Raw genomic sequence first — 12,484 nt, forward strand, 5'->3', positions numbered from 1 at the left:
AAACATTTTAAATTTCAATTGTTATCAACTTTATTTTGTATCACAGAAAAATCGTTGTCTGATAAAAATATTGAAAAATTTCTAAGCTTTGCTTATTAAGTAAATTTTAAACACTTTTGTAGAGAATTATGCTCTTTATTTTGGTAAATTTCTCCATGACATAATCAACTGGACAAAATCTTACTTCTAAATAAAAATCAAAACAATAATCATTAAAGTAAAAGCAAAAATTTCTTTATATGTCTTCATCCGTCCTTTTCACTGGAAGCTGCAGCAAAACTTTAATAGTATCGTTTCCCTGTTAGTTGCGCGTTTCAAAGTAGTAAGAGATGAAAAGTTGATAGCTTGTTGATTATAAGAACCAAATCTGTTAAAGGTGCGTAATCCATTCCTTTATCTGATATTTGTATGTGCATAATTATTCGTAGTTTCAAAAAAAAATATCCAAAAACGTTCTGGAAAATAAAACTTTAATGAAAGCAACAGAATCGTAATTCTTCATAACCTCAGTGACAGTATATATTTTTAGTATAATCAGTAAATATGATAACTTTATTTAGTGAATATGATAAGTTTGAAGTAAATTAGCAACACTTTTATTTTGATAAAAAATATTGATAATGAAATATTCGATGCAGATTTTTCAAATTAGATAATCGAATAATCAATCAATCAAAAGGACCGTAAGTGCTGTTTGCCCTAATGTGGAGCTACCAATGTCTTACCATTTTATGCTCCGATTACGAAGATACTATTGTCTGCCACATCTCCTACGTAATCCTGCTGGCACCCTTGGCGGAGGCTGCTGGTTAATATGATAATAGTCTCTGGGGCTAGATAGTGAAAAATTCTTTTGATATCTTAAGAAAGGTTACAAGCAAAGAGATATTGAGTTCGATGTATCTGTAACCCATTGTGAAATTTGACTGTTATGATGCTCCGAAACCAACAATATGTATGTCGTAAATATTGCATGTAGTCATAAAAAATTGCATAAATTATTGAGAAATTATTGCATGTGGTCATTGCATAAATTATTGAGAATAACATAATTTTCTCTTAATGCGATCTTTTTTCTCTAAGTACGATAGTTTAAAAAATGTATAACGTTTTTTAAATTATCGTAAATTTATTTTTTAACATTTATTATTTTTGTTCTTATTCTAAGGGAGTTCGTTTTCAAGAAATTTCCTTCCTCAGATGAATTACTTTTTATTGACTAAGATTAGGCTGATGGAAGCATTCTAAAAATCTTAAGATTTTTAAAGCGAGAACTTAAAAGAGCTTAGTAAAACCTTAAACTTTTCAAAGCTCTTGTATTATTATTTCTAAACAACAGTTCTTATCAGGATGATTTTTTATTATTTCCGGTTTAAACTAAAAGATTGAAGAGGCTCATTTTTTATTTTCTCAAACCATATGTACACTACAAGTCCATACCGCATTTACTAAAAGCTAAAAGAAGTTAACCACACCGCAAATTTAAATACAACAAACTCTTCCCCTAATTTTTATAAGACTATAGATTATATGCAACTAGAAGCTAGGTCAAAACGATTGTAAAGCTTTTCAATGCTTCATATTGATGGTACATCCTTCAAGGCAAAGCACGCACTAATTTCAATCCTAAGATTATTGCTATTGAACTCTTCAAATTTTTTCGGAGCAAAACTTGTTTTCCAATATTATCTCCACGGCTCTTGTCTTTCTGATCTTGACTTTCATCAGATAACAAAACCACGGCCTTTTTTTTAACGAGTTCGAGATCCTTTTGAGATAACACAGAGTAAAGATTATTATGCTACTCTGATACCCCATTCTCTTCACATTGACTAGCTCCTGCGGTTCCATCGCCACTCGACTTTGGGTAAATACTGAAATGTAGCTCTAATGGTTTTCTCTAGCAAAAAAACAAAAACCAAAAAATGAGTTGAATGATAAAACTTTGATACTTTTACAATGCTTAACAACAAAAAAAGAAAAGTAAATTGAATTAAACACCGAATACATATTTACACCTAGAATAATTGCTAAGACTCACCTCTCGATACAAACCATATATTTGAACAAGCTGTTTCAGAGTAAGATGGTCCATCAACGTTTCATCACCACGCCATAAGTCTAACTAAATTTTAACAGGTTTTGTAACTCCAATTTTTGCTTGCAAATATAGCAGAAACAAACAAGATGACATACTTTACCTGGAACGTTTCTGGGGAGATATCAAACTTGCATTGCACAAATTTTTTAAGTACTTTTACAGGCATATTAGGTTTGCAACAGAGATAGCGCGTAGGAAACATTTGAAGTACCTGAAAAGAATCAATTTATCTACTTCTTAACACTACAGGGAAATACTACCAAAAACTTTATCTTTAAAAAAAAAAATCTTACACATTCTGTTTTGATCCGCTCCATACGAGAAGTTCCTCTAAAGACAAGTACCAGTAGTTAGAACTATGAAAATGATGATGAATGTAATTATCATAACTTGCAAACGATTCCGAAATTTTTGTTTAAGAAATCACACAAACTGACACAAGTTTATTAAACTGCAGAATAAACACAGCTTGTGGTTTGTATGGTGTTTAATGATTATTGTATTTTATATTAGCAAAAATTTTTACCTGAAGTATTTGAGTGTGACAAGTATGCGAGATTCATTGAATAAGTCTTTTCTTAATTCAGATGAAAAAGGTTTTTCTGAATTTTCAAAAAAAAGAAGATTATTAGAGAAGGTATTGAAACTAAATAGCTTTACAAACTAAAATTTTAGAAATTTAAATCGTTGAAGAAATGATTTTGGATGTAAAAGCTGCTAAAATCTTGTAAATAATAATAAGATAATAAAAAAACAAAAATAAATGATAGAAACAATAAACTAATATTAATAACAAATAAAAATCTATGATAATAGCAATAAATAAAAAAATAATTATAATGAATAAAAATAAATGATAATAAATAAAAGTAAATGATAATAAATAAAAGTAAATGATAACCAAAAATAACTAACAAAAAACAAGAACAAATAATAATAACCTTTTGATTACAAAAAAGACTTAGAATAGAAATTGGAATAGTATTTTGGAAGAGAAGAAGTAGTAATAAACAATAAAACTGTTAAAACTGCTTCATTAGTGTAATTCTAAATATTTTAAACGTAATTCTAAATGTGTGAAATACTTTCTAAATGTTTTAAACTTTCATTTTAGCAAACTCAACACTTTTTTGTAAGTATTCAAAATTGCAAATAAATCTTAGAAAACTTCACTTGAAATAAAAATGAGAAAGAATTTGCAAAATCCAAAATTACTGTACATCCAAAATTAATTGCTTATCCAAAATAAGTGTTCATCTAAAATTACTTGTTCATCCAAAATTAAAAGTACAAAAGGACTGAATGAAAATGTTGTGGATTTAAAAATTGGTGCATTTGCCTTAGGAGAATAAGTTGAATTTTCTATCACCTAGAGAATTCTAAGTATTAGCAGATTAAGTTAAATTGTTGCTGACATTTTTTATTCAGTCTGAATTTTTTTCTGCTAACAAAGAAATAACAACTAATTTGGTTCCTAAATAATACATTATGCAAAAAAGAACTAAAGCAAACTATTTCTTTTTTTTATGCAGCTTTTTTTACACCTTTCTACAAAATAGAAAAACTTATGAAATATAAAAAATATATTTAAATTTCCACTAAAAATTTTTTGTTAAGGAAAATATACTTACTAAACTTAAAAACTTTTTTTTTTTTAATTAAAAACAAAGTTTCATTGAGTTAAGATTTTAATTTTCAATAATTTAAACTTATTTAATTATACACACATAAATACACACAGCTAAATATACATTAAATATACACACATAAATATATATGAGTAAATACACATACATAAGTATATAAATGTAAATACACACATGTAAATATACAAATGTAAATATACACATGCAATTATACACACATAAATTTGATTAAGAAATTTACCTAACTCTTTGTCATTTTTTTGCCATTCTTCTCGCCTTTTTTCTTCTTCTGAAATCATAAAGAAACGGATCTCAACTTAAGTTGTTCAATTACAGAAACTATTCCCATTAAATCTAACATAGCAATACCCTTCAATATCATACAATTTAACACTATGATTTATTAACATGTCCTACATAAATATTTAAATGTAATACATAAATGGTTTTGGCAATTTTGTAAAAAGGTAATCTTTGTAAAAAGCTAATCTTTGTAAAAAGGTAATCTTTGAAACAGATTTAGGTAACTACATACTTAAAAAGAATTGCATAATCATGAATAACTTAACCACCATGCAATTCTGAAATAACCAGTTATTTCAACAAAGTTTTTTGGTTTTGTGAAGGAAAAGGAAATTAGAATTTAGAAACTAAAACATCTTATGCAGCTTTTGTTGTTGAGAAGCTTCAGTTTTTATTTTGAGCAACTGCGTTATGTAATACTTACTAAAAAATAACTCAGGTACCAGTTTGTAAACAACCTCTTGCAACACAGGATCTGACCTAATAGAGCAATTAACATGTCATTAAAAAAAAAAGCAGGCCATACTTAACTTTAAAGTATTTGTAAAAGTAAAAAATAAAATCTGAGGAGAGGATTTTATCATGGGTTGGGCATTTCTACACAACATTTACCTGACAACTTTATCAAGTACATTCTGATGAAACTATTATTTAACTGAATTAGGTTTAAAAATTGACTAAAAAATTAGATGAAAAATGCAATACTATATTACATGAGAACAATAAAAGGCTGTTTGCTACAAACTTTATTACTTTAGTCTTTTACAGCTCTTATGCACTAAACATTTATATTTACTAACTTGGCAATCGTACAGATTACAGCACAGAATAAGTAGTATACAGTGAGATCAATAGTTTAAAAAAATAGGAAAAATAGAGAAAAGAAAAATAAATGAACTTTATTTTTTAATGAAACATTCTTATGTGATCTCATGTAGAACATTGATAATGTTAAACTGTATAGTTCCCCTAATTTAGGAATCTGAAGAATATGTCAACCATTAAATTTCAAAAGAGAGCTCAAACCAAAATATCTATATGAAGATCCTAAACACACCACTAGCTTCATTTAGATTTTATATCTTTTTACTGCATCTGCTGCAGCGAACATTTATTCAAGATTTGATAAAAGAAAAACAGTTATCAATAATAATGCAAATAAATCAAACCAAATGTAAACCTTGTATATTCAAGTGGCTTTGTTTTATGAATTTCTGTGGTGCATTTTGGGCAGTTATATGATGATTCCAAGTATTTCAAGAGGCAACTTCTACAAACTAAAACAAGAATATTAAGTATACAAACTTTTACTATGTCCACCTTTAAATTAATTACACTAGTGTCAAAATAATTGGTGTTTAAATATTACAAAAAGAAAATTATTCCCTGACTAACAAATGTAAACGATAAAAAAACACCATTTTTACATGTAACTATTTCATGTGTTTGTAACAACTTTAAAAACAAAACAAAAAGTCATTAGACACACTGAATACAAAATATAACTCAGTAACTATTCAAATACTGCCTAATGTTAAGATATTATCTTAGTTTTGATACTATGATAATTTATGATAAAATATCAACTCAATATCTTAAGATATTTGGTTACTTAATTAATACTTGATGGTATTTAATTTAATGTTATTTTAGGCCCTAACTGTCAAAACTATGGGAGTCAAAGATCACCCAATATAATTTGAATTTAAATTGCACTAAGTACCTGTCTTATGATTATGAATTTTTTTTTTTTTTTTTTTTATTGAACTTATGGGACAAATCTTTATTTACAAAACGTTTTGTGTAATTAGCAACTTTTTCCTTTTGCTAGCCAATCATTTAAATTCAACTTTAAAAAAATTTATACGTTAAACATTTAACTTTTAAAAAAATTTGAAATATTCATCTAAACATCTAAAAACTAATGTAAATAGTGAAGATCAGTTTACTACCATGATACTAACATGAATGTGAGCATTCCACAAGTGTGGTTGCATCAATGAGATATCCACTACATAACATGCAAGTTAAGTAAGGATTAAGCTCCTGTAATCTTAATAACCTTTGCATTATCTATTCAATTTAACCCTTGATATTATTCAAGGTACATAAAATTGAATTGCAAGTGTGGTTTTTACACTTTCGCTTTTAAGAGTTTAGTTTAGTTTTAGACTGTGCTTAGGTACTTTCGGACTGTACTGGAGAGTGTTATCTTGTTTTGTTTAAATTTTCGTTTAAAGAGCGAACGTTGCGCTCTTTTAACACATTGTGTGCAGGTACATTTTGCAGCGGAATTGTACCGGTGTAGCAGCTTAAAATAACTCCCTGTAAAAAAATACTCCCGGAGTACTTATTTCCTAGTCAAAGAGTACTCCCCCAGTCATTTTAAGCTAGTAAATAAATACTCCCTTTAGTAAATAAGTACTCCCAATGAGAGTACTTATTACCATTTAAATTAAATTCGAAAAGCAATCTTTTAATGACAATTGATTTTACATTTGTAAATTCTGTTTTGTGGTAAATTGAGCAGTATTATGTTATAGTTAAGTTCTTAAACTTATTAAAAACCAAGTGAACTTAGTAGTATATCAAGGCTGAAAAAGGATTTGAAGACATTGCGATGCATCGCTTGTCGTAAAATTGTTCCTTCAATATCGAAAGTAAATTTTACACACACTTAAAATAAAAAATGGCGAGACATGTTGATTTTGTTGCAATTGAAAAGTACCTTAAAGAAAAAGTTTATCCTCTAGAAATTAAAGCTGATAAAGGAAAGAAATCTAATTTTCGAAAAGCTTGCAAAAATTTTAGCATTTTATCTGGACAATTACTATACCGTAGCAAAAAGTCAAACATCATGGATGCTGCCCAAATGCTTATTTGTAAACAGCTAGGACCAAATGCAGAATTCCAATCTGTACTAAATTCTCAAAAATGTTCAAATAATCCATACCAGCCAGTCAATACTGAACATATTCAACTTATGCATAATGGTTCATGCCATTGGTTTCTTACATTTTGTTCTAATGGAAGAGTCAATATTTGTGATAGTCTTTATGATTCACTGAATCCTGTTTCTTTGAAATGTGTTCAGTCTTTATATAAAAACAATGTTAATAGTAATGAAGACTTACTTATAACTTTTCTGGCTGTACAAAAACAAACAGATGATTTTAATTGTGGATTGTTTGCTGTTGCCTTTGCAGCCGAATTATTAGCAGGTAAATCACCTATGGAAACGAACTTTGATGTATTGAAAATGCGGGGACACTTGTTATCATGTTTAAAGTCTCAGCATCTTTTACCTTTTCCTCAAAAGAATTTTTTTTGTTTATAAATATTGTATTCAAACACAATAATTACAACTGTAAAACTTTATAAACTGTAAATAATTACTTTTATCTATTAATTATTTCTTTGTACCAAAACCGCAGGCCAAAAATAGTGCTGGGTTCCAGTATTAGCATTTTTTTAGAAAAGAAAAGTTAGGAAGAAATTTTTAATAAGGGATTTTCTCATGATAATCCCAAGGAATCATAAGGATCCTCAGTATATTCTACTATGCAATATATCTCAATAAACGTTCAATTAGTGTGTAATAGTTCGCGCTCTTTTTTTATTACGCTTACAAAATACGTGTAATACTCAATTTGTAGTATTTAAAACTGTTTTTATTTTCTTACTCAACTTGTAGTATTTAATGCTGTTTCAATATCCTTTTGTTATCCTTCTTCTTTAAACGTCATCTCTTCGACTTCATCTTTATTTGAAACGGCTAAAACTTCTGTTTACTTTAATCAATATTTTTTCATACTTCTGTTCAATTCTTACTCATTCTATTTATCAAAGGTTACTTCTTTTTTTACTACGTCTATTTTTAATTCTCTTTAAAAACTTTCTTTTCCTTCTCTTTAAAACTCCGTCTTTCTTTCCCTCTCCTACTAACTCCTTCTGTCCGTCAAACTTTTTTTTTTTCAGCTTTTATAGTTTTTGCTTGTTTTCGGTTGCGATACCTATTCATCATTTATTTATATGGCAGGTTGAATAAGTCTCCGTACGTACGTCTTTTCTCATTGTTTTTAACTTTTCCTCTTTCCGCTTTATCATTTATTTTATCTATTCCGGTCATTTTTTTTTTTTTTAATTTATTTCTTCCTCCTCCCAATAGCTATGAGTATTGTCAACAGACAAAATTTTGTTTCAAAAATATACCGATAGTTTATAAAAATTTTCAAATCCATGAAATAAAGGAGAAACTGTTAAATACTACAACTCACTGTCATCCAAAAATTTAAAATTCTTAATCAATAGTGTAAAATCTTGTCCGACCAAAATAACCAAAATAAAACACGTTTTTGGTTTAGAATTCCAGTTTTCCTAACTGAAATATTACAATTGTGGATTTATTTTTTAAAACAATTTATTTCTCTCACATGACTCATAAGTATGACCGTGGCCAAAAGATTGAACTTCAATTTGATTTTCATTATGTTATCTTGTCAGCTTCATACTTTCAACTTTTTTCAAAAGATACTTTTATTGACAACAAAAGTTCTTGTTTGTTCTTCTTAAGTTCCAGATGTATGGTAAATACTTGCCATGGTAACATAATAATGATTTTTATTACAGTATCTGAGAGGCAAACTAGTGGGCATACATCGTCTGCACGACGTTTTACGGACCTCTTACGGTCTTATGGACATCTTCCGGACGTCTTACGGACGTTGTGCCGACGATGCATGCCCACTGGGAAAGAAGAAAGAATTTACAATGTTAATGTACACGTTGAAGGAAATTTGCTTGAAGTTTTTCAATATTGGGAATAATTTGAAAATCTACCGAACCTGAAGTTGATGAAGTAAAGGAAAACGAGTTAGAAAATTTCTAAACATTACGTCATTGGAATACGGTTATTTCAGCTTATTGACCAACTTCTTCATTTTAAGTATTTCTTATGGAATCCTTTTTATTTCTAGTTTACAAAAAAATTAAAATGTGTTTATATTATGTTCTTCATTGTGTTCTAATTAAATCTTGTTACAATATTTTTCCTGGATTCTTACAGCTATGTATCTAAATACATAAATTATTTTTAGTTCGATTTATTTCAATTGACTGATATTGAAATTTGCTAATGCTTCCCAAAACTAAAGATCAGAAGCAACAAGTCCAGGAATATTTTCATACTTCCAGCTACTTTTTTATCTTGTATAACATTCAGTTTTTTTTGTTAATTTTCACATAAATATTATATAAACTCAAATGACTCGATTTCTAATAGGTTATAAAAAAAGATTATATAAACTCAAATGACTCGATTTCTAATAGGTTATAAAAAAAACAATATAAATATGTTACAAATAAGTAAAAGCCACAAATAAATTACAAAAATGTATTTAAAACTTTTTATATATATTTTTACGTATTTTTTTTATTTAATTTTACTTATTACACGTTACATAATAGTTTTTTTACTTCACTAAAGATTAATAAATTAACACTCATAAACTATTTGCTTTTATCAAGTCTTTCTTATTTGAATTATTGGACATAAATTCTCTGCTAGTTAATCTCGGGATACCAAGCGCTCTTAAATTTTGTGAATGAGGACCATTTCGGTACATTTAGAGGAGTGTTACTAAACTATTTAACTGGTTAAGTAGATAAACGACATGTTAGATTCAGCAATCTCTTCATTGAATAAGTTTCGGCAAATAATTTGCTTCCATGATGGTGTAATTTTTCGAACTCTGAAAAACCTATCCCACAAATCTCCCGAAAAAAATATCCCCCTAAAAAATCTAACTGTTTTGTAAACAGCTTCTGTCAACTCCTCTTCAATCTGAATACAGAGCATACTTTGCAGAACAGACTCTGGATGAGCATACCAAGTTTATCTTTTAAAGTTTCGTAACTTAATACCAATTATCTCCTGAGTTTGATTTTTTAGTAATTGCATCCTTTCATCTAACTAGACTTTACTTAAATGCTAAGACAGTTGGGGAGATAAAAACTCCAATCAATTTTAACTTTAATTTCACCTGCTATTTCATACTTAGATATCCAGATTCTGCAAAGTCTTAAGGCAGTAGTTGCCGTCTTCTGTGACAAATAGAAAAATTCTCTAGTAATGATAATCTTTTTCTCAGAAGTTCAATTTTGATGTTACTTTCTGGTATGAATTGCTCTGATCAGTAATCAGTTATTTAATAATATTAAAACTGAGGTAAATAGAGGTGAGGTTTCGCAAACCTTTATAAAATCTAGGTTGGTTTCAAGGTCAACTGCATTATTCATAATCTTACTAAGCGGTTCTGAGCATTGATTGTTGCTTTGAGAAGAATCATTAAGGAACTTAATAAGTTTCCTCGGTCCAAATTTCACAGTATGTAATTTCTTATTTAACTTTTTTTTCAATCCACTATATCACTACTCCTGTCCACCCACGATTTAAATTGGTGCATTCTTTTACTTATTTGCTTGTTTCAAAAATATCGATTTTTTATTTCCTTTTTAGAATCTTCAGAGACCTCACTTGAGTCACTTTGGGACATTATAAAATCATTTTCGTGATTTACCATTTTCTTCTCTGTTTTTGATTTCTTTATTTGGATAGCTGCTTTTTTGTTTTCCTATTAAGTACTGTTTTAACAAGTAATGTTTTTTTTTTGTTTTTTCGTTTTATTCGATACCCGCTATTTAGATATTACCTCAAAAAAAGCAGTATTTTACAATTGCATGTAAATGAATCAAAATGTTTATCACTTTTTTCCATAAATCTCTCGCTAGTATTGCAATTAATATGATTAGACTGCAACTAATATGATTACATTGCAATTATATTTTACAGCCAACAAACACAAGTCCTTGTATTTACATTTAATTCTCCTTGAAGAATTTGTCGATTTGATTTGTCTAGTTAAAATAAAACGATTTATGTGCAAAGGTTAACATGACTTTGAGAAGTTTTACAATGCGGATGTTTTTACATGTGCTTTTTGTATGATGTTTTTTCATTTAACGTAACTCGATTGCCAATTATGATGTCTAAAAACAAGCAAGACCATAAATAGTCTTATTACATCTTGTAATCCGGTCAAAATAGACAAAAAAATAGTGGTAGATTTGCAATAATTCGCATAGAGCTGAAAATTTGTACATACCTTGAGCACATTATTACAAATAAAGTATTAAAAGTCCCCATCGATCCCATATCTGCAAAAAAAGTTATTCAAGGTTTAAGGTATAAAAAAAAGTTGTTTTTTTTTAAAAAAAAAAGGAAAGTTTTAATCATAAAAATAGATCAAACAAAAGCGAACAGCATTTAAACGCATTTTTTGAATAAACTGTTTCGTCGGCTTTTCTCTGAACTTGTATAAGAACAACGAAAAATGCTTTTTTCAAATAATTTTTTCAACTGATTTTTCTCGTCTGACTTCCCAAAATTCATGGAACAAAGTTACGAACGATGAAATACTTTTAGCGTTGAACGTTCCATTGCAGTTAAGAGTATCGAGCAGTATTTTTTATAACCATTGGAACCGTTTAATAGTTTTATTAAAATGTCGCAACTATGTTTTATATGTAGTAAACTTTTAATAGCAAGTGAAACCGTTGTTGTTGATCGTGGAATGAAGACTTTGATTGATACAAGTGTTAAAAGAAGTGACGGGTTTTATGAATACTTCAAAGATCTGAAATCTGTAACGATTCATGTGGTGTGCCGTAAAAAGTATACTCGGGAGAGTACAATTGTTGCATTTAAAAGACAGTAAGATATAGATCAAGTTAGCACATCTGAAAATAGTCCACCTCGTACCAGAGCGCGCGTAAGTGAACCACTTTTTTGTTTAAAAAAATGTTGCTTATTTTGCGGCGATGAAGCAAACGAGGAGGCCGAGAAGAAGAAAGCGAAGAAAGTTCGGCGTAAAATTCATAAAGTTGCAACTCTTGAATTTAAAGAATCAATTCTGAAGGTAGCATGGAGTCGTTCTGACGAGGAAGCAAAAAAGGTTACTGCACGCATTTAATATGAATTTGATTTAGTTGCTGCTGAGGCTAAATATCATAATACCTGTTATAATTCTATCTTGAGGCCAACCAATGGGTGTAAAATCGGTCGTCCTCAAGTTGAATCTACAAATGTTGCGATGGAAGAAATATTTAAATACATTGAAAATAGCGATGACTGCCAGTTTTAGTTAGAAGAACTAAGAAATATTTGCAAAAATTCCTCATTTAGATAACAGAACAATTAAGACACGATTAAAGTTGAAGTTCGGTAATAAAATTATTATCACTGAAAAACCGGGAAAATTAACGTTTATCTGTTTTTTTGACAATCATAGCGATATTCTTAACCAAGCTTGGTATGAGAAGAAAAGCCAAAATAAAGAAGAAGAACGATTTCGAATTTTATAAACTGCGGCAGCAA

General features: G+C 28.7%; 1 protein-coding gene, 1 long non-coding RNA gene and 1 pseudogene across 2 annotated transcripts; 2 read left to right on the plus strand and 1 right to left on the minus strand.

The window, feature by feature from the left end:
* Positions 1–1,385: 1,385 nt before the first annotated feature.
* On the minus strand, positions 1,386–6,263 carry LOC145190566 (polycomb complex protein BMI-1-like). Its single transcript, XM_090090908.1, has 9 exons — positions 6,015–6,263; positions 5,231–5,327; positions 4,475–4,530; positions 3,989–4,036; positions 2,628–2,703; positions 2,395–2,431; positions 2,202–2,312; positions 2,042–2,125; positions 1,386–1,900 (listed from the first exon to the last, which is right to left on the minus strand). The coding sequence occupies exons 1-9, from the start codon at positions 6,118–6,120 to the stop codon at positions 1,802–1,804; spliced, it is 714 nt and encodes a 237-aa protein (XP_089947034.1). The 5' UTR covers positions 6,121–6,263; the 3' UTR covers positions 1,386–1,801.
* Positions 6,264–8,710: 2,447 nt separating this feature from the next.
* LOC149887106 (uncharacterized) lies at positions 8,711–9,313 on the plus strand. Its single transcript, XR_016453096.1, has 2 exons — positions 8,711–8,995; positions 9,147–9,313. It is a non-coding gene; the product is annotated as an uncharacterized LOC149887106 (long non-coding RNA).
* Positions 9,314–11,612: 2,299 nt separating this feature from the next.
* On the plus strand, positions 11,613–12,251 carry LOC149887107 (uncharacterized; annotated as a pseudogene).
* The last annotated feature ends 233 nt before the right edge of the window (positions 12,252–12,484 follow it).

Source organism: Hydra viridissima, unplaced genomic scaffold (genome assembly GCF_058129835.1).
Source record: "Hydra viridissima isolate aposymbiotic clone 2 unplaced genomic scaffold, HvirCarnegie_v1 scaffold_6, whole genome shotgun sequence".
Lineage (NCBI taxonomy): Eukaryota > Metazoa > Cnidaria > Hydrozoa > Anthoathecata > Hydridae > Hydra > Hydra viridissima.

Coding starts and splice junctions, on each gene's coding strand:
- LOC145190566 (XM_090090908.1), bottom strand. CDS start 6,120: ATGCAAAGGTTATTAAGATTACAGGAGCTTAATCCTTACTTAACTTGC. Junction 2,704..3,988: donor AAAAAATGACAAAGAGTTAG/GTAAATTTCTTA, acceptor TTGAAAATTCAG/AAAAACCTTTTTCATCTGAA. Junction 1,901..2,041: donor TATATGGTTTGTATCGAGAG/GTGAGTCTTAGC, acceptor TTTTTTTGCTAG/AGAAAACCATTAGAGCTACA.